This window comes from Drosophila takahashii, chromosome 2L, assembly GCF_030179915.1.
Source record: "Drosophila takahashii strain IR98-3 E-12201 chromosome 2L, DtakHiC1v2, whole genome shotgun sequence".
In the NCBI taxonomy this organism is placed as follows: Eukaryota; Metazoa; Arthropoda; class Insecta; order Diptera; family Drosophilidae; genus Drosophila; species Drosophila takahashii.
The window spans coordinates 4,845,883-4,872,733 of record NC_091678.1 but is presented as its reverse complement, the minus strand read 5'-3'; the positions used below and the strand labels follow the sequence as shown (position 1 = coordinate 4,872,733).

At 47.2% G+C, this 26,851-nt stretch overlaps 2 protein-coding genes across 2 annotated transcripts in view; both read right to left on the bottom strand.

Annotated features, from left to right (window-relative positions):
* Nucleotides 1–26,851, bottom strand: part of LOC108057764 (fibrillin-like protein dumpy) — a 119,402-nt gene that overhangs the window by 63,079 nt on the left and 29,472 nt on the right. The window contains exons 7-13 of the mRNA XM_070215658.1: nucleotides 22,333–22,842; nucleotides 21,769–22,113; nucleotides 13,539–20,819; nucleotides 12,369–12,677; nucleotides 9,882–11,690; nucleotides 9,726–9,818; nucleotides 5,601–6,398 (exon numbers count right to left, since the gene is read on the bottom strand). Of these exons, the coding sequence (XP_070071759.1) occupies nucleotides 5,601–6,398; nucleotides 9,726–9,818; nucleotides 9,882–11,690; nucleotides 12,369–12,677; nucleotides 13,539–20,819; nucleotides 21,769–22,113; nucleotides 22,333–22,842 (11,145 nt within the window). The remainder of the gene's footprint in view (nucleotides 1–5,600; nucleotides 6,399–9,725; nucleotides 9,819–9,881; nucleotides 11,691–12,368; nucleotides 12,678–13,538; nucleotides 20,820–21,768; nucleotides 22,114–22,332; nucleotides 22,843–26,851) is intronic.
* Nucleotides 769–4,559, bottom strand: LOC138912309 (mucin-2-like; the record flags this gene model as incomplete). Its single annotated transcript, XM_070212644.1, has 2 exons — nucleotides 769–782; nucleotides 842–4,559. Coding segments are annotated over 2 exons (3,732 nt in total), but the record flags the coding sequence as incomplete, so codon positions are not given.

Below are 26,851 nucleotides of genomic sequence, written 5' to 3'. Positions count from 1 at the left end.
GAACCGACAGGCAAAGTGGTTTCTTCAATAACCTTTGCAGTTGTCACTTCACTGGGATATTTGGTAGTCTGTTCTGTCACTAGCCCACGAGTTGTACCGATGGGAATATTTGTAGTGATTTCTGGGGTTATCGAAGGGACAGTTGTTTCCAAAGACCCGGGGCTAAGAGTAGAGCTCTCGAAGGAACTCGTTGGTACTCTCCTAGTAGATTCTGTCGTTTGTTCAGTTATTTGACCAGGGGTTGTACCAGGAGGTAATGTCGTCGGTATGTCGGATCTTTCGGAAGTAATAGTTCTATCCGTTGATCCCACAGGAAGAGTAGTTTCTTCAATAACCTTTGCAGTTGTCACATCACTGGGATATTTGGTAGTCTGTTCTGTCACTAGCCCACGAGTTGTACCGATGGGAATATTTGTAGTGATTTCTGGGGCTATCGATGGGACAGTTGTTTCGAAAGACCCGGGGCTAAGAGTAGAGCTCTCGAAGGAACTCGTTGGTACTCTCCTAGTAGATTCTGTCGTTTGTTCAGTCATTTGACCAGGGGTTGTACCAGGAGGTAATGTCGTTGGTAAGTCGGCTCTTTCGGAACTAATAGTTCTTTCTGTTGAACCGACAGGCAAAGTGGTTTCTTCAATAACCTTTGCAGTTGTCACTTCGGTGGGATATTTGGTCGTCTGTTCGGTCACTAGCCCACGAGTTGTACCGATCGGAATATTTGTTGTGATTTCTGGGGTTATCGATGGGACAGTTGTTTCCAATGAGCCTGGACTAATAGTTGAGCTCTCGAAAGAACTCGTTGGTACTTTCCTAATGGATTCTGTCGTTTGTTTAGTCATTTTACCAGGGGTAGTACCAGGAGGTAATGTCGTTGGTAAGTCGGCTCTTTCGGAATTAATAGTTCTATCAGTTGAACCGACAGGCAAAGTGGTTTCTTCAATAACCTTTGCAGTTGTCACTTCGCTGGGATATTTGGTAGTCTGTTCGGTCACTAGCCCACGAGTTGTACCGATGGGAATATTTGTAGTGATTTTTGGGGTTATCGAAGGGACAGTTGTTTCCAAAGACCCGGGGCTAAGAGTAGAGCTCTCGAAGGAACTCGTTGGTACTCTCCTAGTAGATTCTGTCGTTTGTTCAGTCATTTGTCCAGGGGTTGTACCAGGAGGTAATGTCGTTGGTATGTCGGATCTTTCGGAAGGAATAGTTCTATCTGTTGAACCGACAGGCAAAGTGGTTTCTTCCATAACCTTTGCAGTTGTCACTTCGCTGGGATATTTGGTAGTCTGTTCGGTCACTAGCCCACGAGTTGTACCGATCGGAATATTTGTAGTGATTTCTGGGGTTATCGATGGGAGAGTTGTTTCATAAGACCCGGGGCTAAGAGTAGAGCTCTCGAAGGAACTCGTTGGTACTCTCCTAGTAGATTCTGTCGTTTGTTCAGTCATTTGACCAGGGGTTGTACCAGGAGGTAATGTCGTTGGTATGTCGGCTCTTTCGGAAGTAATAGTTCTATCTGTTGAACCGACAGGCAAAGTGGTTTCTTCAATAACCTTTGCAGTTGTCACTTCGCTGGGATATTTGGTCGTCTGTTCTGTCACTAGCCCACGAGTTGTACCGATCGGAATATTTGTAGTGATTTCTGGGGTTATCGATGGGAGAGTTGTTTCATAAGACCCGGGGATAAGAGTAGAGCTCTCGAAGGAACTCGTTGGTACTCTCCTAGTGGATTCTGTCGTTTGTTCAGTCATTTGACCAGGGGTTGTACCAGGAGGTAATGTCCTTGGTATGTCGGCTCTTTCGGAAGTAATAGTTCTATCTGTTGAACCGACAGGCAAAGTGGTTTCTTCAATAACCTTTGCAGTTGTCACTTCGCTGGGATATTTGGTCGTCTGTTCTGTCACTAGCCCACGAGTTGTACCGATCGGAATATTTGTAGTGATTTCTGGGGTTATCGATGGGACAGTTGTTTCATAAGACCCGGGGCTAAGAGTAGAGCTCTCGAAGGAACTCGTTGGTACTCTCCTAGTAGATTCTGTCGTTTGGTCAGTCAGTTGTCCAGGGGTTGTACCAGGTGGTAATGTCGTTGGCATATCGGATCTTTCGGAAGGAATAGTTCTATCCGTTGATCCCACAGGAAGAGTAGTTTCTTCAATAACCTTTGCAGTTGTCACTTCACTGGGATATTTGGTAGTCTGTTCTGTCACTAGCCCACGAGTTGTACCGATGGGAATATTTGTAGTGATTTTTGGGGTTATCGAAGGGACAGTTGTTTCCAAAGACCCGGGGCTAAGAGTAGAGCTCTCGAAGGAACTCGTTGGTACTCTCCTAGTAGATTCTGTCGTTTGGTCAGTCAGTTGTCCAGGGGTTGTACCAGGTGGTAATGTCGTTGGCATATCGGATCTTTCGGAAGGAATAGTTCTATCCGTTGATCCCACAGGAAGAGTAGTTTCTTCAATAACCTTTGCAGTTGTCACTTCGCTGGGATATTTGGTAGTCTGTTCGGTCACTAGCCCACGAGTTGTACCGATGGGAATATTTGTGGTGATTTCTAGGGTTATCGATGGGGCAGTTGTTTCTAATGCTCCTGGACTAAGAGTAGAGCTTTCGAAGGAACTCGTTGGTACTCTCCTAGTAGATTCTGTCGTTTGTTCAGTCATTTGTCCAGGGGTTGTACCAGGTGGTAATGTCGTTGGCATGTCGGATCTATCGGAAGGAATAGTTCTATCCGTTGATCCCACAGGAAGAGTAGTTTCTTCAATAACCTTTGCAGTTGTCACTTCGCTGGGATATTTGGTCGTCTGTTCTGTCACTAGCCCACGAGTTGTACCGATGGGAATATTTGTAGTGATTTCTGGGGTTATCGATGGGACAGTTGTTTCCAATGCTCCAGAAATAAGAGTAGAGCTCTCGAAAGAACTCGTTGGTATTTTCCTAGTAGATTCTGTCGTTTGTTCAGTCATTTGTCCAGGGGTTGTGCCAGGAGGTAATGTCGTCGGTATGTCGGCTCTTTCGGAAGTAATAGTTCTATCTGTTGAACCGACAGGCAAAGTGGTTTCTTCAATAACCTTTGCAGTTGTCACTTCGCTGGGATATTTGGTCGTCTGTTCTGTCACTAGCCCACGAGTTGTACCGATGGGAATATTTGTAGTGATTTCTGGGGTTATCGATGGGACAGTTGTTTCCAATGCTCCAGAAATAAGAGTAGAGCTCTCGAAAGAACTCGTTGGTATTTTCCTAGTAGATTCTGTCGTTTGTTCAGTCATTTGTCCAGGGGTTGTACCAGGAGGTAATGTCGTCGGTATGTCGGCTCTTTCGGAAGTAATAGTTCTATCTGTTGAACCGACAGGCAAAGTGGTTTCTTCAATAACCTTTGCAGTTGTCACTTCGCTGGGATATTTGGTCGTCTGTTCTGTCACTAGCCCACGAGTTGTACCGATGGGAATATTTGTAGTGATTTCTGGGGTTATCGATGGGACAGTTGTTTCCAATGCTCCAGAAATAAGAGTAGAGCTCTCGAAAGAACTCGTTGGTATTTTCCTAGTAGATTCTGTCGTTTGTTCAGTCATTTGTCCAGGGGTTGTGCCAGGAGGTAATGTCGTCGGTATGTCGGCTCTTTCGGAAGTAATAGTTCTATCTGTTGAACCGACAGGCAAAGTGGTTTCTTCAATAACCTTTGCAGTTGTCACTTCGCTGGGATATTTGGTCGTCTGTTCTGTCACTAGCCCACGAGTTGTACCGATGGGAATATTTGTAGTGATTTCTGGGGTTATCGATGGGACAGTTGTTTCCAATGCTCCAGAAATAAGAGTAGAGCTCTCGAAAGAACTCGTTGGTATTTTCCTAGTAGATTCTGTCGTTTGTTCAGTCATTTGTCCAGGGGTTGTCCCAGGAGGTAATGTCGTCGGTGTTTTGGGACTTTCGGTAGGAATACTTCTATCAGTTGACCCCACGGGAAAAGTAGTTTCTTCAGTACCTGAATTCGGCAGCTCTGTCCCAAGCCTTAAACTTGTGTCGATAGGAACATTTGTAGTGGTTTCGGTGGTAATTGGGTACGTAGTTTCTTGCGATGCTGAACTAAGAGTAGACTTATCAATAGGTATATAGGTATAAGTGGTTGGTATACTGGTCATTGTAACATTTTCTGGGTGAGTAAAACTAGTGACAATTGAAAGTTGTTTTGTTGTCTTATAAGATTCAGTTGTACTTGAGTAAGAAATAGTTGTATCGTTTTCGGCTTCTATATCGGTAAAGCGGGTTCTCATTTCAGTTTGATTTGCCAATTGCATAACAGTGTATTTTACGTTGATCGAGTCCGTTGTCGTTTCTATTTGTTGGGTTGTAGTCTCAAGTGTTTTTTCTGTCGGAATACAGTTCGTGTCCGTCGTATTCGTCAAGGTGGGTGGGCAAATACATATGTGAACCCTGTGAGCTGATGCAACACACTTTACTGCGCCTGCACAGAAGGTGTGACAGGAATCGATACATTGTCCCGACGATCCACATTGGTGCGCTTCACTGCAATCTTCGTTTGAGGTACAGTTGCCACCTGGCTTAGCTGCTTCAAATTTTCAGGTTTGGAATTTTTTTTTACATAATTTTGGGGGTTTTCGAGTGGAGTATTTTGTACATATTTCAAAATAAAAGTGTAAGATTTAAAAAATAAAAAATACGTTAAAATATTTACAAATATATACCAAATATAAGATAGAAGGTGTAAGGCTACATCAATAAAGAAGGTGCACTATATATACAGAGGGGCGTACCTAAGGAAATACTCTTGGAGATTTTGATCTAATTCTCTTGCATTCAACTGCAAATGCAAACAAATATCGGAAGCTTTATAAACTATTTTACGGTTAATCAATTTCAAATTAGAAACGAACGCCTTTACTATTAGTTAGCTACATATTGGTGTTGGATTGGTTTAGGTTTACCATTAGTATTACATCTTGTTACCATTTTTTTTAGATTCATAGGTTAAGATTTCATAGTACAAGTATTCAGGAGGCTTTGATTAATAAATTGATATTATCACTGTGAGCATGAGCGTGTGTGAATGTTCAGAAGAGTTTTCTTGTAATTGTGTCTTCATGTTATTGGTATTTTTGTTTGGTGACTTTAAACGATCTTTAGATCAATTCTTGGACAACTCTTTTCATTTAAGTGCTTCAGCCTAGTCGCTGTGCTAGTGGCGTAAAGCATCTGACCGTGGGGTTATAAAGTCGCACGACTTGAACTTTTGGCTTGTAACTAAGCTTTGGTAGGGTGAGTTGACCATATCACTAGGCGAAAGCTTGATACGGCTAGAGGCAGTTAATTTCTCAGTCCTATGTACATTGGCACAAACATTGCGAGGAAACAGATTGACAAGGCCCGAAACATAATGGACTTTGGCTTTGATCAATGTATTTCGTCGGGTATATTGCTTTTGTGCTTTATCGCAGTTTTTTTTTTTTTTTTTTTTTTTTTTGAGGGACAGACAATAAGACAGAGAGAGCGTGTGTGAGAGAGAGAGAGAGCAGGAAACAGAGATCGAGACAGAAACATAAGGCACTTTCACTCGACAGAGAGCTGAGTGATAGAGAGTACTTTTGGTGCTTTACCTTTTTGACATCCATTCTTGGCATCGGCTATAAATCCAGCTGGGCAGAATTTACATATCGGCTTGTGATCCTCGACAATGCATGGCGAGTTGGGTGCGCAGGTGGCAAACTCGCACGGATCGACGCACTTGAGCTTCCGGCACGCCTGGCTAGCCGGACATCCGGCGTCGCGCAGGCAAATCGATATCGATGGCTGGCAGTCGCGCATACAAATGCAAACGGGCTTGTGGTTCTGCACCTCGCAGGACTTGTTCTCGGCACAGATCGCGGCTCTACCCAGGGGTACGATGCAGGGATTGCGGCACTTGCCATCGCTGCAGGCCATGTTCGAGGCGCAGTCATCATCGCGATAGCACTCCCGCTTATCGGGGGCACACGTCAGCTCCCCGTATTCATTCACTATAAACCCAGACTTGCAGATGCAAACCGGCTGATGGCGTCGCGTCTCGCACTTCTTGTTGCTCTCGCAGATGAAAAGCGGATTGTTGCAAGGATCTGTGCATTGGCCGTACTGGCCGCACTGCAACGTCTCCGGACACTCGGAGTCGTGGGAGCATGGAATCTGCTCCTTGGTCTTGGCATCCGTATCTTCCGACTGGCACTTGGCATCGGGCTTGCACTCAATCTCCGGCCGACCAATGTGGCAGCTGGGGCAGGAGCAGCGCGGACGATGCAGTACGGTTTTGCAGAGCGCATTTAGACCACACACGCCACGCATTGTACAAGGATCGCTGCAGTGTCCTTGGAGGCATGACTTTTCACTGGGACAATCCGTATCTGAGTAGCATTGTTCGGTGTCTATAACATTACATCCAGGGCAGGGAAGAACGAGAGAGAGATAGACAGGAGTTGTTTTTGGTTGTTTAAATGTTAATCGTTGGTGGGTGCATTCAACTATTCGGTGGCATAAACGGTACGGTACGCTAAATAGATATATCTTTCTGGAGGGGTGGGGGTATGGAAACACGTGGAAACGAAAGTGCGACATTGAAATCATCGAGTCAATGCTGGGGATCGAGCTTGATAGACGATAGTCTGGTGAAAGATTCAGTTTCAGGGCTGATTGGGGTATTTTCGAAACAAAAGGGGTGGATGACTCGGATAAGACTTATAGCTAGACTTTTTTTTCTAAAAACAAAAGGAGAAAACTTAAACGACAAAATATATAAAAAGTATATTCCAGTTTTTTTTTTGGTTGGTTTCGATTTGGGCCTTTTTATGCTTTGGTGTTTTTGTGTGTTTTTTTCTTTTTGGTGTTTGGGTGGGGGGTTGTGTATGTTGCGGAGGGTCGGTTTCTGTGTTCAATTAAGTGTCAGTGGGATTTTTGTGGACTCGATTTGGGGGGTTTGGGGTTTTGTGCATTGGGGTTGTTAAAGTAAAAGAAAATTTTAGCGGGGGATTTTCAACGAAATAAGATTAGAAACGGTGCGTTCAGAAATCATAAATTTAGGAAAATACAAATTTTAGCAGTTTCACTTAATTGGCTAACTTTAGTCAATTGGTGCAGTTAGTTAAGGCAGAAATCTATAGCAAAAGTAGTTTATTTATCGGTTTCTCTTATTCAAATTGTAGAACTGTGAAGGGAACATCTCACAATAACTAGGGTTGTATGTTTTTTCTATAGGCAGGCCAAAACAATGCTTATCAATAAAGTTGGCTGCTTTTGGTTTTTGTCATTGGTTGGTATGAGTTCAATCGAAGTCATCGATCGGCGTACAAGTGAGCGAGTGGGGGTAGCAGTGAGAACAAGTGAGTATAGTTACAATCCTTGATGATTTACCATTTTTACGAGCGAGCTTAGAGCCGGAGAGCCTGGCACTTTCCCAATTTGCCCAATTAATTTGATGCTGTACTAAAGGCAGGCTTTTTGAGCAATGAATTATCTCGGGATTAATGCGATTTCGAGCTAATATATATTTTGGTTTATTGTTTGTTCAGTTTGAATAATGGCAAAAATTACACGACATCCAACACATGCGCTCTGCCCTCACGAGAGACACGTTATTGGCGATTGGTTTTGTGAGTGAGTGATTGATTCAGAGGAGAGATAAAGAAAGATCTATCGGAAGAGCAGGAAGTGTAGGTACAAGTCTGGCAATAGCAGGATTAGCTTGGTAGAAAGGAGCTTTAGTAGGAATGTATAGAAGAAGTAGTAGTTGAAAATTGATGGGTAAATACAATTTTGAAAAGTTCGTTAAAAATATACGTTGCTAGAGTGATTCATCCGGGTTATTCATAATTCACAGTTTTCAAATTTGGTTTATATTTACAGATTGTTTTTGGTGTTGTTAGTTCAATCGGCCACTTAGATGCGGCCTATTCGATTACGAATATATGCACAGATATGTACAATTTTCTGTATATACAACTTAATCTCTAGTCAAATGTACCAAAATATAATTGAAATGTTAGTTAAATTTAGTTACAATTTAGGTCAATTCGGGTTTTTGTTTATATAGATTTTAACCAATAGACGATCTATGTAGAGAGTGGTAGATAGGGAGGAGCTTTCTTAATACGTATTTTAAAAGGAGCTTTGTACATAATAAACGGTTGGTTTTATTTCGGTTATACAGTAGACTTGCTTTAAGGATGCATTGAAAAGTAGTAGTAGCTGTTGATGTTGCTTTTGTTTTGGTAATCGTTCTGTACACAGTTGTAATGGATCTTAACTTGATAACTATGTTCCTCAATTGGTTTCGAATTGTTTCAAGCATATGTGAACTATGTGTGAGAATTGTCCCGTCCACAGTTCCCAATCTGAGACTTTGTTCATTCAAGAAATGTAACAAAAGGGTATTAGCAAAAGGAAACGACAGAGCGATAGGGAAATAACACTTGGGGTTCAAAGGGGTGGACAGAGCGGAATCGGAGGATGGATGGGATTTTCGGGTTGGGATTTCGATCATTTTTTGTTTTCAGTATCAAGGATGTGTTGAGGATTGTTGTCTATATGATAAGCGTGGCATAATGTGTTTTTTTTATATTGGTTTAGTTCTAATTGTTGTGCCTTCTTTGCACTTTCTGTGATTAACCAGTTGTTTTATTTTTCGCTACAATTTTTACTGACTACATATCGCTATCGCGGCGTTTGTCGTTAGACTAAATGTTAAATAGGGATGAGCCAACTTGTTTACTGATCTGTGCGTTAACTGTTTCCAAGTTGTAATGGATGCCGCATAGTTGAGTGCCAATACAGATGGTTATTCAGAGCCAATTGTATGGTAACTAGGGAAGGAATTAAATGAGAACTGAGCTTCATGAGAGCCAAATGAAATGAGAAGGCAAGCTTCAAGCTTTATGGGAACTAAAATCCAATCTTAAGATTTTCGGTTTTTGTGAATGTAATTTTTAGTAAGATAATTTAAATTTCCTTATGACTAAACTTAATTTTGTTGCATATTTATTTTTTGTCTTTTTGAATAATGTGTGTTTCAAAAATGAATTGTAGGCACAGATTGGGTAACCGCGATAGCGACAGCAACATTCCACGAATCTCCATATGCGTTGATGGTGTATTGTAAATAAAGGTGCTTAAGAACTAAAAAACTCAAATAAAAACTAAAACAAAATTGCATAATAAAAACTGTGCACTGAATTAAATTCATCGGCATGTCTGTTATTTGAAAAACAACTCAGTTGCCTATTAGGAATTGGTTGTGTAGGTGGCTTTTTGGTTTCTTAGCGTGTTTTTTGTACGTGCGGGGAATATCGATATTAGACTAATACCTGGAACTTCGCACATGTGTATAGGTTGTTAAGAAAAACTTAAAAATTTATTAGCTTTGGTTTTTTTTTAGCACACACACACTACACGGAAATCAAATTTGTTTTGGGTAAATGTTCTAGGCAGCCGCGAGGGCCGTTAAATTAGTGGAATTAGCTAATTAGCTGGTTTAAGTCTTTGTCTTAAAAACAAACTCAAAACTATGTGGTTAAACCAATAAAATTATAACAATAAAATCAATTCAATCAGTTACTAACAAACTTCCAGTTATATTTTGTGAGCGTAAAGAACTTCAACGATATAACGCTTACTTGTAAGAACGCTGGTTAACAAGATTAGCAATAACGGTACGGTATGGTCTAAAACCTTTGGAAAGTGAACATAAACTGGGAACTTACCCTGCTGACAGGCATAATCATAGCCCTGGCGCACACAGTCACCCACTTCGCATCCTAAAGTGCGACAATCCTGTTTTGGTGGGGTCAAGTAACCTTTTTGGGCAAAAATAATATTTAATATTGTTTTGAAAATCCTCTGAGAATAATCCGACTTACATTGCACATAGGCATCTCCATTGGGGAAGTCCTCGGGGCAGTAGCACTCGGCCTGATTGTTGTCCAGCACATGGCAGGCGGCATTCAAGCCACAAGGCTGATCCCGACAGGCATTCACCAGCGGTCCACCGCACAGGCATCCCTGGTGGGCATCTCCAATGCAGCCGTCCATGCAGGCGCACTCATAGCCGCCGGGCACCTCGGTGCACTTGGAGTTCTCACCGCAGGGTTTGCTCGAGCATCCTCCTTCGAGTGGTCGACACTCGCTAATCGGATTGCCAAAGAAGTCCGGCGGACAGGAGCACTGGGCCTGGCGACCCACCACCCGACACTGGGCATTGGTGCCGCAGGCTCCGTACTCCAAACAGGGATTCCGGCACTTTCCTTGGTCGCAGCGCTTGTTGCTGTCGCAATCCGTGTCCACACGGCACTCGAACTGCACGCACTCCTTGCTGGGCTCACCCTCGTAGCCATCGGGGCAGTAGCAGAGCATTCGGTGTTCGGACACCGTGCACAGGGCATTCCTACCGCACGCCTTGTCATTCGCACACGGATCCGAGCACTTTCCATTCACACAGCTCTGGTCGGCGGCGCAGTCTCCGTTGGATTTGCATCCGGCAATGCAAGCTCCTCGCTCGCACAGCTGACCCACGGTACACTGACGCTTGGGTCCGCACTTATTCCGGCACTTTCCGCGCGCACACTGCTGTCCGCAGGCGCAGTCCTCGCTCCTCGAGCACTTGGCCGCGCAGTAGGCTCCGTTCTCGTCGCATTCGCAGCCGGGATGGCACCGTTCCGGGGGCAGTTGGCAGCCAGTCAAACCGTCACCCATGAAGGAGGCGGGGCACTGGCATTGGACTCCATGATTCACCACCAGACAGTCGGCACACTGGCCACATTGACCGGGCGTGCGGCAGGGGTTCGCACACTTCTTGTTCACGCAGGCCTCGTCGGTGGCGCAGCTCAAATCCGTTCGGCAACCCGTCTGGCACATGCGATTCTCGCAAATCTGTCCCTGAGCACAGGCCTCATCCGTGTTGCATACAGTTCTACAGGTTCCCCGCATGCAACGCTCATCCGCCAGGCAGTTCTGATCGTTCCTGCATTTTCCCTGGCAACTGCCCGCGTAGCACAGCTGGTTCGACTGGCAATCCTCGTTCCGCCCGCAGGCAATTCGTGGCACCTTACAGGCCACATTCGCATTGCCATCCAGACCCTCGGGGCAGGAGCACTGCTTTCTGTGATCGATCGTCTGGCAGTGGGCATTGGTGCCGCAGGCAGTGGGATCGGCACATGGATCCACGCACTGCTGGCCCACGCAGGCCAAATCCTGGGGGCAGCCCTGATCGGAACGGCAGCCAGGCACACAGTTCAGGCCCAGACACAGCTCTCCATGACCGCACTCGTTGTCGTGGCGACAGAGGGGCTTGCAAACTCCCTGCTGGCAGCGTTCGTTGGTCAAACAGCCGGCATCATCGGCGCACAGAGGTCGGCAAACCGACTCGAAGCAGGCCAATCCATTGCCACAGTCGCGATTCTCGCGGCATTCCAAGGGGGGCGAACGAACGCAGCCCACCTGGGGCGTGGGATTGGGCACCATGCTCTCCAGGCAGCTGCAGCTGGCCCGGTGGTTCGAGACCGAACAGGCGGCATTGGGACCGCAGGGATTCTCAAGGCAGGGATTCACGCACTTATCATGGCGGCAGGACTCGGAGGCACTGCAGTCGTCGTCCACATGGCAGCCATACACGCACTTGTTGTGCAGGCAGACGTGACCCAGGAAGCAATCGTTGTCCACTCGACAGGTCACTGGAGGAGAGAAATGGTTATTAGGATGGGTTATTAGCAGGGTTCGTAAAATAACACACACTGTAAATAACTTGTGTTATTAACATGATAAAAGTTATTATCTTGTGGGTAAAAAATTGTATCGTACATATGTTAGAAACATAAATAACACACACATGTTATTTGTGTTATTTACACGACGTGTTATTAACACAACGTGTTTTTTACAAAGCGTGTTTCTAGAGTATAAGAATTTATACATGCTTTGAAATGGTTAAAACTAACATATAAAATATCATGGCCCATATTGGTTTTTTATTTTCCCTTCGACTCGTTAATGTCACTGAAATGTAATTTTCGTTTGCGTTAAAAACAAAGTGTGTAAAAAACACGTCGTGTTAATAACACATTTTGTAAAAGACACAAGTAAGCTGTGTATGCTAACAATTATTTTTCACATCTTAACACTTTTGTATTTGACACACATGCCAACAATTTTGCTTACACTGTAAAATAAAATTTTTCATGTTTTTAACATGTGTGTCAGTTTCCGAACCCTGAGTTATTATTAGAGAATGGAATGAATCGATAAGGAATCTTTGGAAAATTCTGAAGGAATTAAATCTAATCATGACTTATTTAAAAATCTTTTCTAATTTTCCTTAGTTAATGAATGAAGATATATGACCGATCACTTACGCATACAGTTGCCCTTCAGGCACTTCTCGTTGGAGGCGCACTCCAGATCGTTTTGGCACACAGGCAGGCACATGGAATCACGGCAGGTGTATCCAGGTGCGCAGTCAACATCGCAGGCCACCGGCACACGCACGCATTCCTTTGCGGAGTCGCCGGTGAAGCCCTCGGGGCAATGGCACTGTTTCAGGTGACTCTGCATCACGCACTCGGCATTCTGTCCACAGGCCTGCGGCTGCAGGCAGGGATTGAAGCATTGGCCACCCTGACACACCTCTGATGATCCACATTCGGTATCCAGAACACAGGCAGCTGTTTGGGAAGAGATCGGGGAATTATTAGGGGATTCTTAAGGGAATAATTTATTCCAGTTGGTCTCGATTCGGTCTTGATTTGTTCGTGGCGTGTGGTCACATATGTATCTTGGTGTATCTTGTTGTATTTTCATTTTAGTTTGCAGTTAGTCTAAGTTATAAGATGGCATTTGGTTTAGTTCGTAGGCTTAAGCCAGTCCAGGGTTGTGTTGGTAGTTCTTTTGAGATGTTGTGACAGCTCAGAGGATCTTTTAGGATTGGAATAATATTTATTAGCTAAAAAATATTATGCAAATAACGTGACTATCACATTCAATTAAGAGTTTTATTACTTGTAGTGCTCGGATGCAAAATAAAATTAAATAAAAAAAATAAATAAAATAAAAAAAAAAAAATTTGTTGAACCATATTTTTGTAGTTTAAGTTTCACATTCTATAAAAAATAAAATAATATTTTACTAGGTAAAAATATGTTGGAAATAAATTTGTTAAACTCTGTTATTGTAGTTTGAGTTTCGGATTCTATAAAAAGTGATTTTTCAATAAACCATTAAAACGAAAACATCGTGAGCATTCACTATAATCCAAGAATGCATAGCTCATGATAACAGGCTTTGAAATAATTACTGTCTTATAGATATGCAATATATACGAATAAAAAGGACCTGAATATATAGTTATATCGACAAGAACCTCCCTTCTACTGCCACAACATCTCTGGTAAGTAAATCAGTGCTAGTTCTTAAGTAAGTTTTGAGTAAGTAGTAAGTACTAAGAAGGTGGTTACAAGGTAGATTAGCCAATTTACGCCGTCTGGTAGTCGGTTTAGGCCCGTGCACTGGGTGGTGTTAGTACTTACGTTTGCAGACGCTATCCGAGCAGTAAGTGTTGGTCGGACAGTCGCCGGTGACCTGGCAGGGAACGGGCAGCGGCCTACATCCGGTTACCCGGTCGGCGGGTTGGCCGTCGTAGCCGCTGCGGCATGCACACTGCGCCACATGGCCCTTCGGAACACATTCCGCATTGGGGCCGCACTGCAGCTGGGCGCAGACATCGCGGCACTTGGCCACCCCCTGGGATTTGGTGCATGCAGCGTGCGGGGGACAGTCCTCGTTGGTCTCGCACTCGACGGAGCTGCGACAGCCCTCGTTGTACGGATCACCAACGAGTCCCGGGGGACAGGTGCACTTGTACGACCCCCTCGCGTTCCGGCAACGGGCACCGGGTCCGCACGGCGAATCGCGGCAAAAGTCGATGACATCGCAGCGCACGCGAGGATCTCCGGAGAATCCCGGTTGGCAATGGCACACCTGCTGATGATGCTCCGTGGTACAGAGGGCATTCTCTCCACAGGGCTGTCCTATTAAGCAGGCAATCTTGCACATGTGATTGTCGCAGCTCTTGTCATTCGAACAGTCATCATCCGTTGAGCACTCGATCTTCCTGCATCCGGATTTGGCATCTCCAAAGAAGCCCTCCTTGCACAGGCAGTCGGGAGCATGGGAACGGGCCACGCACTCGGCATTCCTTCCGCAGGCAGCGCGACCCAAACACACGGACTCGCACTTGGCCCTTCCATAGGCATCGCTCAAGCAGGTCTCATCCTCGCCACACTCCGCATCCGATCGGCAGTCCAGCTCCTTGGTGCAGATGTTATTCAAGCAGAACTGGAAATGGGGACAGGTGGAGTTGGACTTGCAAGTGCCCTGACAGACGCCCTGCAGACACAACTGTTCCGAGATGCAATCGCGATTGGTGCTGCACAGGGGACTGCAAATGCCATGGGAGCAGATGCTTCCCTGGGCGCACTGTCCATCCTGCTGGCAGTACTGCAGCTGCACGCATCCCAACTTGGCATCTCCGGTGCTTCCGGCCTCGCAGGAGCAGACGCCAATGTGATTCTGAACGGAGCAACGAGCCTGAGCTCCACAGGCATTGGGCAGGGAACACGGATCGATGCACTTGGCGTCCAGGCAGGCCTTCTCCCCCGAGCAGTCATCATTGTCCGAGCATTCGATGTGGATACATTCCACTGTGGGATCTCCTCGGGAATTCAGGGGGCAGGTGCAAATAGCTTGATGCGACTGAGCCTGGCAATTGGCATTCAATCCGCAGGCATTCTGTCGCTCGCAAGGACTACGGCATCGGGAGTTTTGACAACTAGCCGAGGCTGGACAATCCGCATCACTCAGACACTCGTTGGGATCCCGGCAACCTGCCTGCAGGGGATCTCCTATCAATCCCTCGGGACACTGGCAACTATAGCTTCCTGGCAGATTATTACAGAAGGCGGTGCTGTGGCAAGGTTGCGACAAACACTCGTTGACATCCTCACAGACTCCATTCACCAACTGATAACCCTCGTAACAGGCACAAATGGCTTTGTGTTCCTCCACCTGGCAGTTACCCTTTCCACAACTAGTCAAATCACAGGGTTTGATGCAGCGATTGGTCTCCCCGTCGCAGGCACGATCTCCGGCGCAATCCACATGGTCGATGCACTCCACCTTGAAGCAACCGACTCCAGAGTCATTGGGATCACCCAGGAAACCAGCTGGACAGCTGCAGAGGGCTTCGTGTCCCTCCGCCTGGCACTGGGCATTCACTCCGCACACGGTGTGCAGACAGGGATCCGAGCACTTGCCATGAATGCAGGCTAGATTATTAGCACAATCCTCTGGTTTATGGCATTGTCGGGGCTGCGAGCATCCCTGCTGGGGGTAGCCATCGCCGACGGTTCCCTCGGGGCAGACGCATCTATAGGATCCCGGGAGGTTCTCGCATCTTCCACTGGCATGGCAGGGCTGCTCCGTGCACTCATCTATATCGGAGCACCCGAAGGGAGTGCCTATGAATCCGGTGGCGCACTTGCACTTTCCACTCAGGCACAGTTCGGTGGGTGGACAATCCGCGTCGGAGTCGCAACCCGGCTGGCAGGTCCTGTCCTCATTGCAGATCTCTCCGGCCAAACAGTTGTTGCTGGTATAGCAAACTTTGCGGCAGACCTGCTGATAGCAACGTTCGCCCACCGCACAGGATGAGGTCTTCGAGCAGGGGAGATTGCACTGATTGCCGATGCACATGTGTCCACTGGGACACTGGTTGCTGGCCAAGCAGGGAGCTGGGACACGAACGCATCCCTGCTCCGGCGTGGGATTGCCCTCGAATCCCTCGGGGCAGCTGCACTGACTCCGATGCTGGGCAATGCTGCACAGGGCATTGGGACCACAGCTGCTGGCTGATTGGCAGGGATTGAGGCACTTGTTCTCGATGCACGACTGATCCTGCTTGCACTCCTTGTTGCTGCGACACCCGATGGTGCAGTGACCCTCCACGCAGGCCAATCCCGTGGAGCACTGACTGTGATCCAGGCAGGCAACCACGCAGACGTTCTTCAAGCAACTCTCGCCATCGGAGCAATCCTGGCTATCCCTGCAAGCTATGCGGCATTGTCCATTGTAGCACAAGGCTCCACCGCAGTCCACATCCGTGAGGCAATTGGATATAGTGCGGGCACATCCATCCTTGGCGGTGCCATCCGAGATGGGCTGGAATCGCAGGGGACAACTGCAGACGGGTTTCCGGTTGACCACCTTACATTCGGCATTTGATCCACAGGCATTGTCACAGGGATTCTGGCATCTTCCTCCGGCGCAAATCGTATTGGCTGGGCAATCGGCATCTCCATTGGGGCACTGACCATCCGGACGACAGCCACCCGACTTGGGATCTCCTACGAAAAGCGGTGGACACTTGCAGATCGGACCCTCCGGGGTAACCTCACAAATGGCCGAGGAATGACAGGTTCCAGCGGCACATCCTCCCTGCTTAATGCAGGCCACCTCGGGCAGCGGATCTCCCTTGAATCCCGGTGGACACTGGCAGACGGCCCGGTGATCCTCGGCCAGGCAAATGGCATTCTCACCGCAGGACTCCTCGTCGCAGACATCGAAACAGGTGTGGGTCATCCGGTTGCACATCTGGCTGGGCGGACAGTCATGGTTGTAGACACAGGGAACACTCTGGCAGCCATTAAACGGATCATAGGGATCTCCGGCAAAGGGACCCGGTGGACACTGACACTGCGCCTGATGGTTGTTGGTCACGCAAACGGCACGAGGTCCGCACTTCACCGAATCGCAGGCAGGACGACAGCCAAGGGTTTGGGTTGTCTCATCTTTAATGCATTCCTCCGACTCCTGGCATTCGGCATGGTTTCTACAGTGATGTTTCTGGGCCGGCTGGCAGCCGTTCCTATCATTCGGATTACCCACGAATCCAGCGAGGCAATCGCAACGTCCCTGGTGCTGACGAGCCAGGCAAACGGAGTTGGCCGGACAGGTGAAGGCATCGCAGATGGCCACGCATTTGAGCACGCCCAGGACATCTGGGCGACAGGCGGAGGCATCGGGACAATTCTCGTCACTCCTGCAATCCGGCAGGGAAGGCTTCTCGCAGGAGGAGACCACTGGGTTCCACACGAAGCTCTCGGCGCAGTTGCAAATGGCATGACCGGCTGGGTTAATTTTGCACAGCTCGTTGGGTCCGCAGACGACATTGGAGCAGAGATTGATGCACTCCCGGGTGCCTTGTGGGCTGGCCTGGCATCCATAGCCTCTCTCGCAGTCCTGATCGGATTTACATTTGTCCTCCTCCCTGGGAACCGTTCTCTCCGGCTGGCAACCCACTTGGAGGTTGCTGGGATTGCCAAAGTAGCCATCGGAGCAGATGCACGACGACCGATGATCCTCGGCCACGCAGAGGGCATTCGGACCGCACTGAATCTTGGAGCAGGCATCGACGCACTTGCGCAGACCCTTGCCCAACTGGAAGCAGATCTCCGAGTGCCGGCAGTCGGCATCATTGCCGCACTGACCGCGAATGCTGCAACCGTTTAGTTGATCGAGGGGATCTCCTATGTAACCCATGGGACAGATGCACTTGCCGGCATCGCAGATGGCCCTGGGACCACAGGAAGCCTGATCGCAGAGGTTCTTGCATTGACCCTTCTGGCAGCTGTAGCCATCCGGGCACTCCATTCGCTCGTTGCACTGGCACTTGTTAGCCTCCTGGCAGAACTTGCTCTCGATGGGCTGGCAGCTGCTGTAGGGATTACCCGCATGTCCCGCGAGGCACAGGCACTCGAATCCTCCTGGCCTATTCAAGCAGGCGGCATTCAGACCACATGGCTTATTAACACACTCGTCCACGTCCTGGCAGCCTATGTAGGGATTACCGCTGAATCCCTGCGGACAGAGACAGGTGATGTGGTTGCCCACAGCTCGGCACTCGGCATTCTGACCACAGCTATTCGGCTGGCAAACATTCTTGCTTTGAGCTCCACATCCCTCGTAGGGATTGCCAAAGGTTCCCGGGTTGCAGGCGCACCTGCTCTGACCCAATCCATACTCGCAGTGAGCATTCAAGCCACATCCCGGCGAGCACTTGGCCTGCTCAATGGGCGGCATGCAGATCAGATCCGGATTACCCACAAAGTTCGGTTCGCAGATGCACTTCCCGTTGTTCCTATCGCAGGTGGCTCCTATCCCACAGACGACTCCTTCGCAGCGCTCCTTGCAGCGTCCATTGATGCAGATCTGTCGCTCGCCGCAGGGTCGCGCAGCGGAGCACTGATCCTGGCTGCAGGAGCCGCCGGGGAAGGGATTACCCAGCTGTCCCTGGGGGCACTTGCAGGTGGGTCCCTCGCTGGTGGGAATGCAGAGAGCTCCCTCGCCGCAGATGACATCCTGGCACTGGGAAACGCAGTCTCCATCTCCATTCTTCACGAATCCCACGCGACAGCGACACCAACCCGCATGCTGCTCCGTCTCGCAATAGGCATTGGATCCGCAGAGCAGACTGCTGCAGGGACTCACGCAGCTTCCTTCTAAACAGGCCAGATTACTGGCACAATCCTCGTTGCCCAGGCACTTGCTCTTCGGCGTGCCGCTCTCGAAGATGCAGCCACTCTTGTAGGGATCTCCCGTATAATCCTTCGGGCAGACGCACTGGTAGCCGCCCTTCTTGTTCACACAGTAGGCACCGTAAGCACATGGCAAATGGGAACACTCATCCTCATCCGTGCAGCCCAGGAGAGGATCTCCCTTGAATCCCGCCTCGCACATGCATTGCGGCGGATCCGAGGGCGTGCACTTGGCATTGATGCCGCAGGGGAATCGTTCGCAGGGACTCTTGCACTTGTTGTTGTCCTGGGGATCAAGGAAATAAGGAGGTGGACACACACACTCTCCCGGTTGGATGCACTTTTCATTGCTCGCACACTCCTTATCCGCAGCGCATTTCCTCTGGGCAGGAGCACATAGTCCATTGTAGGCATCTCCTTGGTAGCCCTCCGGGCAGTGGCAACTATAGCCTCCTGGATTATTCACACACTGAGCTCCAAAGGCGCATAGCTGGGCGCCACGTTCCTCGCACTCATCCACATCCGCGCAGCTTCCATCCGGCTGGGTTTGATAGCCCTTCGGACAGGCACAGTAGCTCACTCCTCCGGCTATGGAGATGCACTCGGCTCCACTGGGACAGGCCTGTCCACTGGAGCAGCCCGACAAAACGCAACTGTTTCCTACTAGTTTGTAAGGCGATTGACATTGGCATTCCGGGGTATTGCAAATGTCGCACATGATGAAGGGATTGCCGTTGTGTCCCTGGGGACAGCGGCACTCGTAGCTACCTGGTAAATTTTTGCAGAGAGCATTTAGGCCACAGGCGGGTTTTCCTCTTTGCCCGGAGCACTCGTCCACATCCTGGCACTGCCCGTTCTCCGGATTCCTTTCATAACCCTGCCGACAGATGCACACACTGCTTCCGGTATAAGAATCCTGAACGCAGCTCTCGCCAATGGCACAGGGATTGGAGTCGGAGCAGCCCACCGTCTTGGAGGTGATGCATCCCTCGCGATAGGGATCTCCACTGGATCCTCCGGGGCACTGGCATAGATAACCTCCTGCGGTGTTGGAACAGATGGCCTTTTCCGCACAGGGATTCGCCCGACACTCGTCTATGTCATTGCATCCTCCGGGAAGAGCCGGGTTTCCCGTATATCCTGGTGCACAAAGACACTGAGCCTGTCCACTGGCCAACATGCACTGGGCATGAGACCCACAATTGAGCGCCTCGCAGGGATGACGGCAATCGTTGCCGATATTCGGTTCCGGGCAGAGGCAACGTTTGGTCGCATCGCAGATGGAGTTGCCGGGACAATCCTCGTTGGATGAGCAGCTCACAATGGGCACACATCTTACACTGGGATCGGGATCGGCAATTGTGTTCTCGGGGCAGCGACAGGTGTAGCCACCTCCCGGCATATTAACACACTCCGCTCCAGCTCCACATTTACTCACTCCCGTTCGGCACTCGTCCACATCCACGCACTTGGCGTGAGGATCTCCGGAGTAGCCGGGAGGACAGGAGCAGGTGAATCCTCCAGCGTTATTCAAGCAGGTGGCATTCTGGCCACAACTGCCAAAGGGTCCATGCATCACATCGCATTCATCGATGTCCACACATCCCGCCGAGACATCACTCGGGTTGTAGGTCCATCCATCCTCACAAACGCAGTAGGCTTCATTCCGATCCGGTTTGCAGTAGGCATGGGCTCCACACCGCACATCCTCGCAGGGCTGCTTGCAGGCCATCCTGGGCGGACTACCCACATAGCCCGCCTCGCATTCGCAGCCATAGGAACCGGGGGTATTCAAACACTGGGCATGGGGACCACAGACCTCGGCGTGGGTGCGACACTCATCGATGTCCACGCAACTGGAGCCAATGGGTTCAAAGCCATCCAAACAGAAGCACTGATTCTCTATACATTCCGCATTATTGGTGCAATCAAAGTTGCTGCTGCAGAGGATATTCACATCCACCTGCTCGCAGGCCACCTTGGGATCGGGCTTTCCATCGTATCCCTGCGGGCACTTGCAGTTGTAACCCGGAACGGTATTCTCGCACACCGCATGCTGACCACACGGTTTGTCCAAAGCGGCACACTCGTCGATATCCACGCATCCGCGGAAGGGATCCCCCGTATAATCCGGCTTGCAGGTGCACACGAAGCTACCGACGGTATCCGTGCAGATCGCGTTCTCCCCACACGGATTATCCTGGCACTCGTTGATGTCTACGCGATTCGATTTCCAGTCGGTGGTGCAGGGTTTCGGATTGGAGTAGGGACACGCGGGTTTTTTCGGGGGAAGGGTGAGTTAAATATATTATAATTAATCAAAATTAGTATGCAAAACAATACGGAATCGGATGATAGGGCGAGGGAGCATAGCGTGAAGTGGGGGAGCGGGGATATATAGGGGTGGGATATATAGAAGGTGGGACTACGGGGTTCAAAAGGAAGCTGTCTCTGAAAAGCATGCATTTGCCGGTGAAGCAAATAAGCCAAGCTGGAAGCTTGCAAAACAGCTGGAGGAGCACATAGCATAGGTGGTGGGCAGCAGGGTGGGAAGCAAGCACAAAGTTGGAGAGAGTCCTTAAGGGAACTCTGGAAAATTCCAACTAAGTGGGCTACTAAAATGCCTGGGCTTTATATACAGTTAGATTACTTATAAAAAGTTTTACGGGTTTTTCAAGATCAAATAGATCATTATAATAGCAAATTACAAAAATGTAATCGATTGATTTAATTTAATTTCTAGATTTAATAATCTTACAATTTTAAAAATGGTTAATATTTTTAAAAAGTTTCAAGATTTTTTAAGATTAAATATGATATGAAACGTAGATCGATTTTACATAATTTAAGATCAATTTTAATTTGATATGCAATCAGGTAAATTTGACCTGGTCGAAAAAAGTATTTTATTGAAGAACGATATATGTTTTACATCAATTTACATGACCATATCAATTTTACGGAAATTTAATGGAATTATTAAATTTAATTACCTCACAAATTGAAAAATAGTTTTGATTTTAAAAATGGAATTTTTTAAAAAGAATTATTTTTTTATAGATTTTTCAGTCGTATAAAAATCTGAATTTAAGTGAAGTTTCAGTTCATTCATAAATACCCTATAAATAAAGCCCAGGCGCAGGCAAAAAGCAGGCAGGATACTAACTCTCGCAGTGCAAATAGCCCTGTCCTTGGAATCCGCTGGGACACAGGCAGCGGTACGAGCCGGGGAAGTTAATGCACTTGGCATTGGTGCCGCACTTGGCCACTCCGTCCGGCTGGTTGCACTCGTCAATGTCCAGGCAGGCCAGACCGGCGCCCGAGGTCCTCTGGTAGGGCGCCACATCGGTTGCCCCCGGCCCGTAGCCCAACTCCGGCTGGGGCAGCTGATCCGCATGCGGATCGTGCTCCAGCACAAAGCCGGCGGGACAGCGGCACTGGAAGCTACCGCCCAGGTTCACGCATTCAGCACCCAAACCGCATGGATTGTTAGTGGCGCATTCATCGACATCTGCCGGCGTTAGGCATTAATTTTTGTATTAATGTTGCATGTTGTTGCGGTGCATTAATGTACGATAAAAATAATAATGTGTGTGTTTTGGTGTTTGTTCGTTTGTTGAGGGTGCCGCCAATTCAAGTTCGTAAAAACAAGAGTGCAAAAAATAACCAAAATGGAACAATGAGGTAATCTAATTTCCAAACTATATATAGTTAGCTATAATCCACTTACCCTCGCAGCCGTGCATGGGATCACCGCTATATCCATCGGGACACAGGCAGCGGAAGCTGCCGTCCGTGTTTAAACAGTCCGCATTCCGGCCGCAGGGCGTCCTGGCGCACTCGTCCTGGTCGACGCATCCGGACTCCGATCTTCCATCGCCGTCGTATCCCGGCGGGCAGTCGCAGCGATGACTGCCCTCGAGATTCGTACATATGGCACCGGGTCCGCAGACATTCGGGTACGAGCACTCGTCCACATCCTGGCAGCCCTCCCGATACGGATTGCTGCCCACATAGCCATCCGGGCAGGAGCATGTGTAGTTGCCCGGCGTATTCGTGCACAGGGCGTTGGGGCCGCAGTTCTCCGGATTGCGGCACTCGTCCACGTCCGTGCAGAGAACCTCGCCGTCGCCCTCGTAGCCGTCCTTGCACTTGCAGAGGAAGTGCGCCGGCAGGTTGCAGCACTCGGCGTTATCCACGCATCGCGACGCTATCGCGGGATCTTGGCATTCGTCAATGTCTGCGGAGGAAAGGGAAAAGGAGAGCGGGGCTTTGATTAATCGAATGTGCCACGCAACAAATGACAAGTAATTAAAATCCGAACGCAGAGCATTTATCTCCACCTTCGAGTCTGCACTGAGCGGAAAGATCTTAATTAAAGATCTTTGAGAGGAAGGTACTAAAAGAACTCTAAATTAGATTTAAAAATCCTATTATGATGTACTAAGGGTGCAAAAGGGGTTTAAAAATGGTAACAGAATAAGAGATCTTACTTTCGTAAAACATTTGACCAGTATTAAATGGTAAAAACGATATGCGTATAAATACCACAAATTTACCATTACCATTTTGTGTGTATGTATTAAGCCCCTAAAAAATCTTAAATATTTATTTATTTCAAAACATGAAAATACTTTAATCTTCAAGTGTACTAAACCCACGGACAGTCGGACAGAGTCCAATCTCCGCCTCATAGTAAAGCTCTACGCATTTTGCCGCTTGAATGCGCTTTGCTCGCTTTGCAGCCGCACTTGGAGTTGGAATCGCTGCTGGAGCTGCAACTCCAGTGGCTGCAGTAGTGGATGCATCCGAGATTTGCATGTTACGCATGACATTTCAGTGTCATTTCAGCGGCGTGGCTGCCACTGGTTGCAATGTCACAGCAGCAGGATGCACCAGTTGCATACGCTTTGCATACAAATTGGATGTGTGGTCAATGTTAATGGGCCATGCCATTTCCATTTGGAATTTTCATGCAAAATACATCTCTAGTTTGGAAGTTTTTAAAAAAATAATGAAATTCCTTTTTTTTGAGACATTCTTTTATACTCTCAATAACAAAAATTTATTATTAAAAATATTTCAGACTTTCAATAAAAATTGATTGAATAAAAATATTAAAAGTAATATAAATTACAATTTTAGAAGCATCCACATAAATAATCATTTCTTATTATTAAAAATATTTCAGACTTTGAATAAAAATGGATTGAATGAAAATACTAAAGGTAATATAATTATTGATTACCAAAAAAAAAAATATAAGAACCTTATATTCTATTTCTCATATGAACAAAATTATAATCCAGCTATCAGACCTTTTTGAATAAGAAGCCATCCGACATTAATTTTAATACATTCACTAGAATTCTCGAGTTGCATAAGCCGGCAGTCGGCAACCCATCTAACCTTTCAGCTAAGCCCAGCTCAGCCACATTCTCTCAGATGCGAGTCCCAAGCTTAAATCAGGCGGAAGACTGGCTTAGGATGAGCCGGTGATCAGAGCTTTCTGCTCCAATAGCGCGCAGCGCATTGAGAATTCAATATCGCAGACGGTCGAACCCAATGGAGCGGCAATTCGGCTGGATGGGATGGGGATGAGATGGGATACAGGGGGTAAACAGAGCCAGAGGGCTGGCGGAATCATGGGCATGGGCAGCCGCTCCATCGCAATCTGGGCCCATTAATCATTGGGCCGGCGACCAGGCAAAAGTTGTACATTTATAGCTAATATGACATAAGTACAAAAGTTGGCAAAAGCCAAAGACAAGGATCCTAGAGTGGGAAAAAGGAAAAGCAAAACGAAAAGGGCGAGTGAGTGCCTTATAATTACAAGCAGAACGAGTCGGCCGTTCAGTTATAATTACTAGTTTTTAGCTTATAAATTAAGAGGATCATCACTCGACGCGGGCCGAAACTGGTATTTGCTCTTAACAACCGACTGATATGACAGCATTCCATGTTTGCCGCGCAGTTTGTTGTTTGTTGTTGGCTGCAATTGCAAACTCTGATTACTCAATGTCATCATCCTCGTCGAGCGACTCTGGTACCTAGTCCCATGCCAGTCTTGTTCGCTTCCAAAGCCAATCTCTTCCAAATGGCAGCCCAGGAGTTCTTCTCTTCCAGAAGCAGGAAGCGTTCTGTGTTCCTCTAAGTTTCAATGTCAGTTTAATTACTTTATGCAATCCGACTGCAAGACGACAGCAGACCAGGGATCTTGAATCTTGGATCCCCAAGATCGGGCCATTGACCAAAGGCTGTCTAATGAACTTAGCACGCCCGTTGCATCTCCTGCCAGGAATGATATTCTTACACCCCGTTAAACTGCAACTCTCGGGACTTGAAAGTGTAAATCTAATTTTTGCCTTCACTCAGATTAAGATTTTCCAGCTAGAAATACATTTTGGCAAAGCTCTTTTCTTTCAGTAGGCGTTCTAGCCATCGGATTTGACCGCTTTAACAGCAATCAAATATGCGTGACTCGATGTGATTAAGCCGAATGATTGCCTGAAATGATGCTGACATAATTCTCGTTGGCTGCCTTAAGCAGGGTCGTCTTCTTGGGTTTCCTGTTCGTCTCGAAATGCTAACCACAATCGTCAGAACAGAACAGTCGGTTCTAGACTTGTTCAAAGTGGCATTTTAAAAGGCGGTGATGGGGTCATTAAAACCACACGAATGCAGAAAAAGGGAAATGCCTTGAAGAACATTAATATATTTCTATTTCTCTGTATTTCGATTTGAAAGAAACTTTTAACTTAATTTCTGTTTCGCCTGATGGAGACTTCATATTTCCTGTCTGCAAGAAAATTATCTATAATTCAGAGGTGATTTTTTGTTGCTCTCCGCCTGCTCCAATTAAAACTAATTATCAATCAGACTATTGCAAAAATCAACAAAAGGCTAAAGCTAAAGCTAAAGCTAATCTATACATGGGTTGTCGAGTCGTCTGGTCTCGTTGGCGTCTAATAAATTGTGTAATTGTTGGACTAATTAGCATTTGCTGCATTTGTTGCATTCGCTGCTTTGCGAGGCAGAAAACAATTTGAATTATGACATTCGTGCCATATAGAAGAGATAAAATTTACGAGCGGACATGACTTTCATGCTCCACTGCCGGGCAATGATGATTAGCAGCTCGAATAAATAACAATAAACCAAGCTAGAGAGCCCAAAAGTGTCTACGACTAAGGCTGTCTAACAGTTGAACTTGAACTCGAGCGAAAACTAAATATGTCTTGGAAAAATAACTACTTAGGTAGTAATAAAGAAAACCCAAATTAGTTAACAATTTGTTACGCAATTATGCCCCAAGTTTGCATGCTCTAAGATCAAGGTCGACCCGCAAGTGATGTCAGCCGGATCCGAAACCGAATCCGGATCCGGGCCACTGGCGATTCCAAATCCAAAAGCCATGGGTGGCTTTCCTCGACGGAGCCGCCCCTCATTTGTGCGTAAATGTGGCAACACACGCGCGTATAATTAGGCGTGTCAATGCCGACGCTTAAAGCCATTTTCATGCCTTATCAGCGCCGGCTTCGACATGAGAATTAATTGCTGCCATTTTGATATGCAAAAAGTGCAAAGTACCAGGCAGCCAGTCGCCAGACTTGGCGAAAAAAATTGCACTACAAAGAGACCTAAAATACTCATAAGAAGCCACACCAACGGATCGGGGCGTATAAATAGGTTCTGACCAAAAATAAAAACAAGCAAGGAGTCGGAAAACTGAAAGACGAAGCTGGGAGTACCCTTGCAAAGATTTAAGATCTATTTCGAGATATAATTAAAATGAAAGAGGATTAAACTAATGAAATATCATTATGTTGAAATACCAAATTAATATATCTAAAATTCTGGATTTATAACTATAATAAAAGAGGAATATACTAATGAAATATCGCTATGATGAAATACTAAGATATTATATTAAAAAGCTTTTTATTCTTCTTATAAATATAATCTTGGAGAGATTTAGAGTTATCCAAAGCCCCAATTACCTTAAGGTCTTATTTCTCATGATCGTAAGTAATATTCTCATACTTGCTAAAATCCTAAGACCCTGCTTAAAGGGTATTAAGAAAAAACGGAACGAAAAACTGGCAACGCTTATCAACTGACGTTGATCTCCAACTGGTGCGTCGCCCGGCCCAAGTCGGCGGATTGAAGTTGGTGTCGGTTTTTGGCTTTGGTTTCGGCTTGGTAGCGGGACAAGGAGATGGCGATGGAGATGGAGCTGTAGTCGGAGC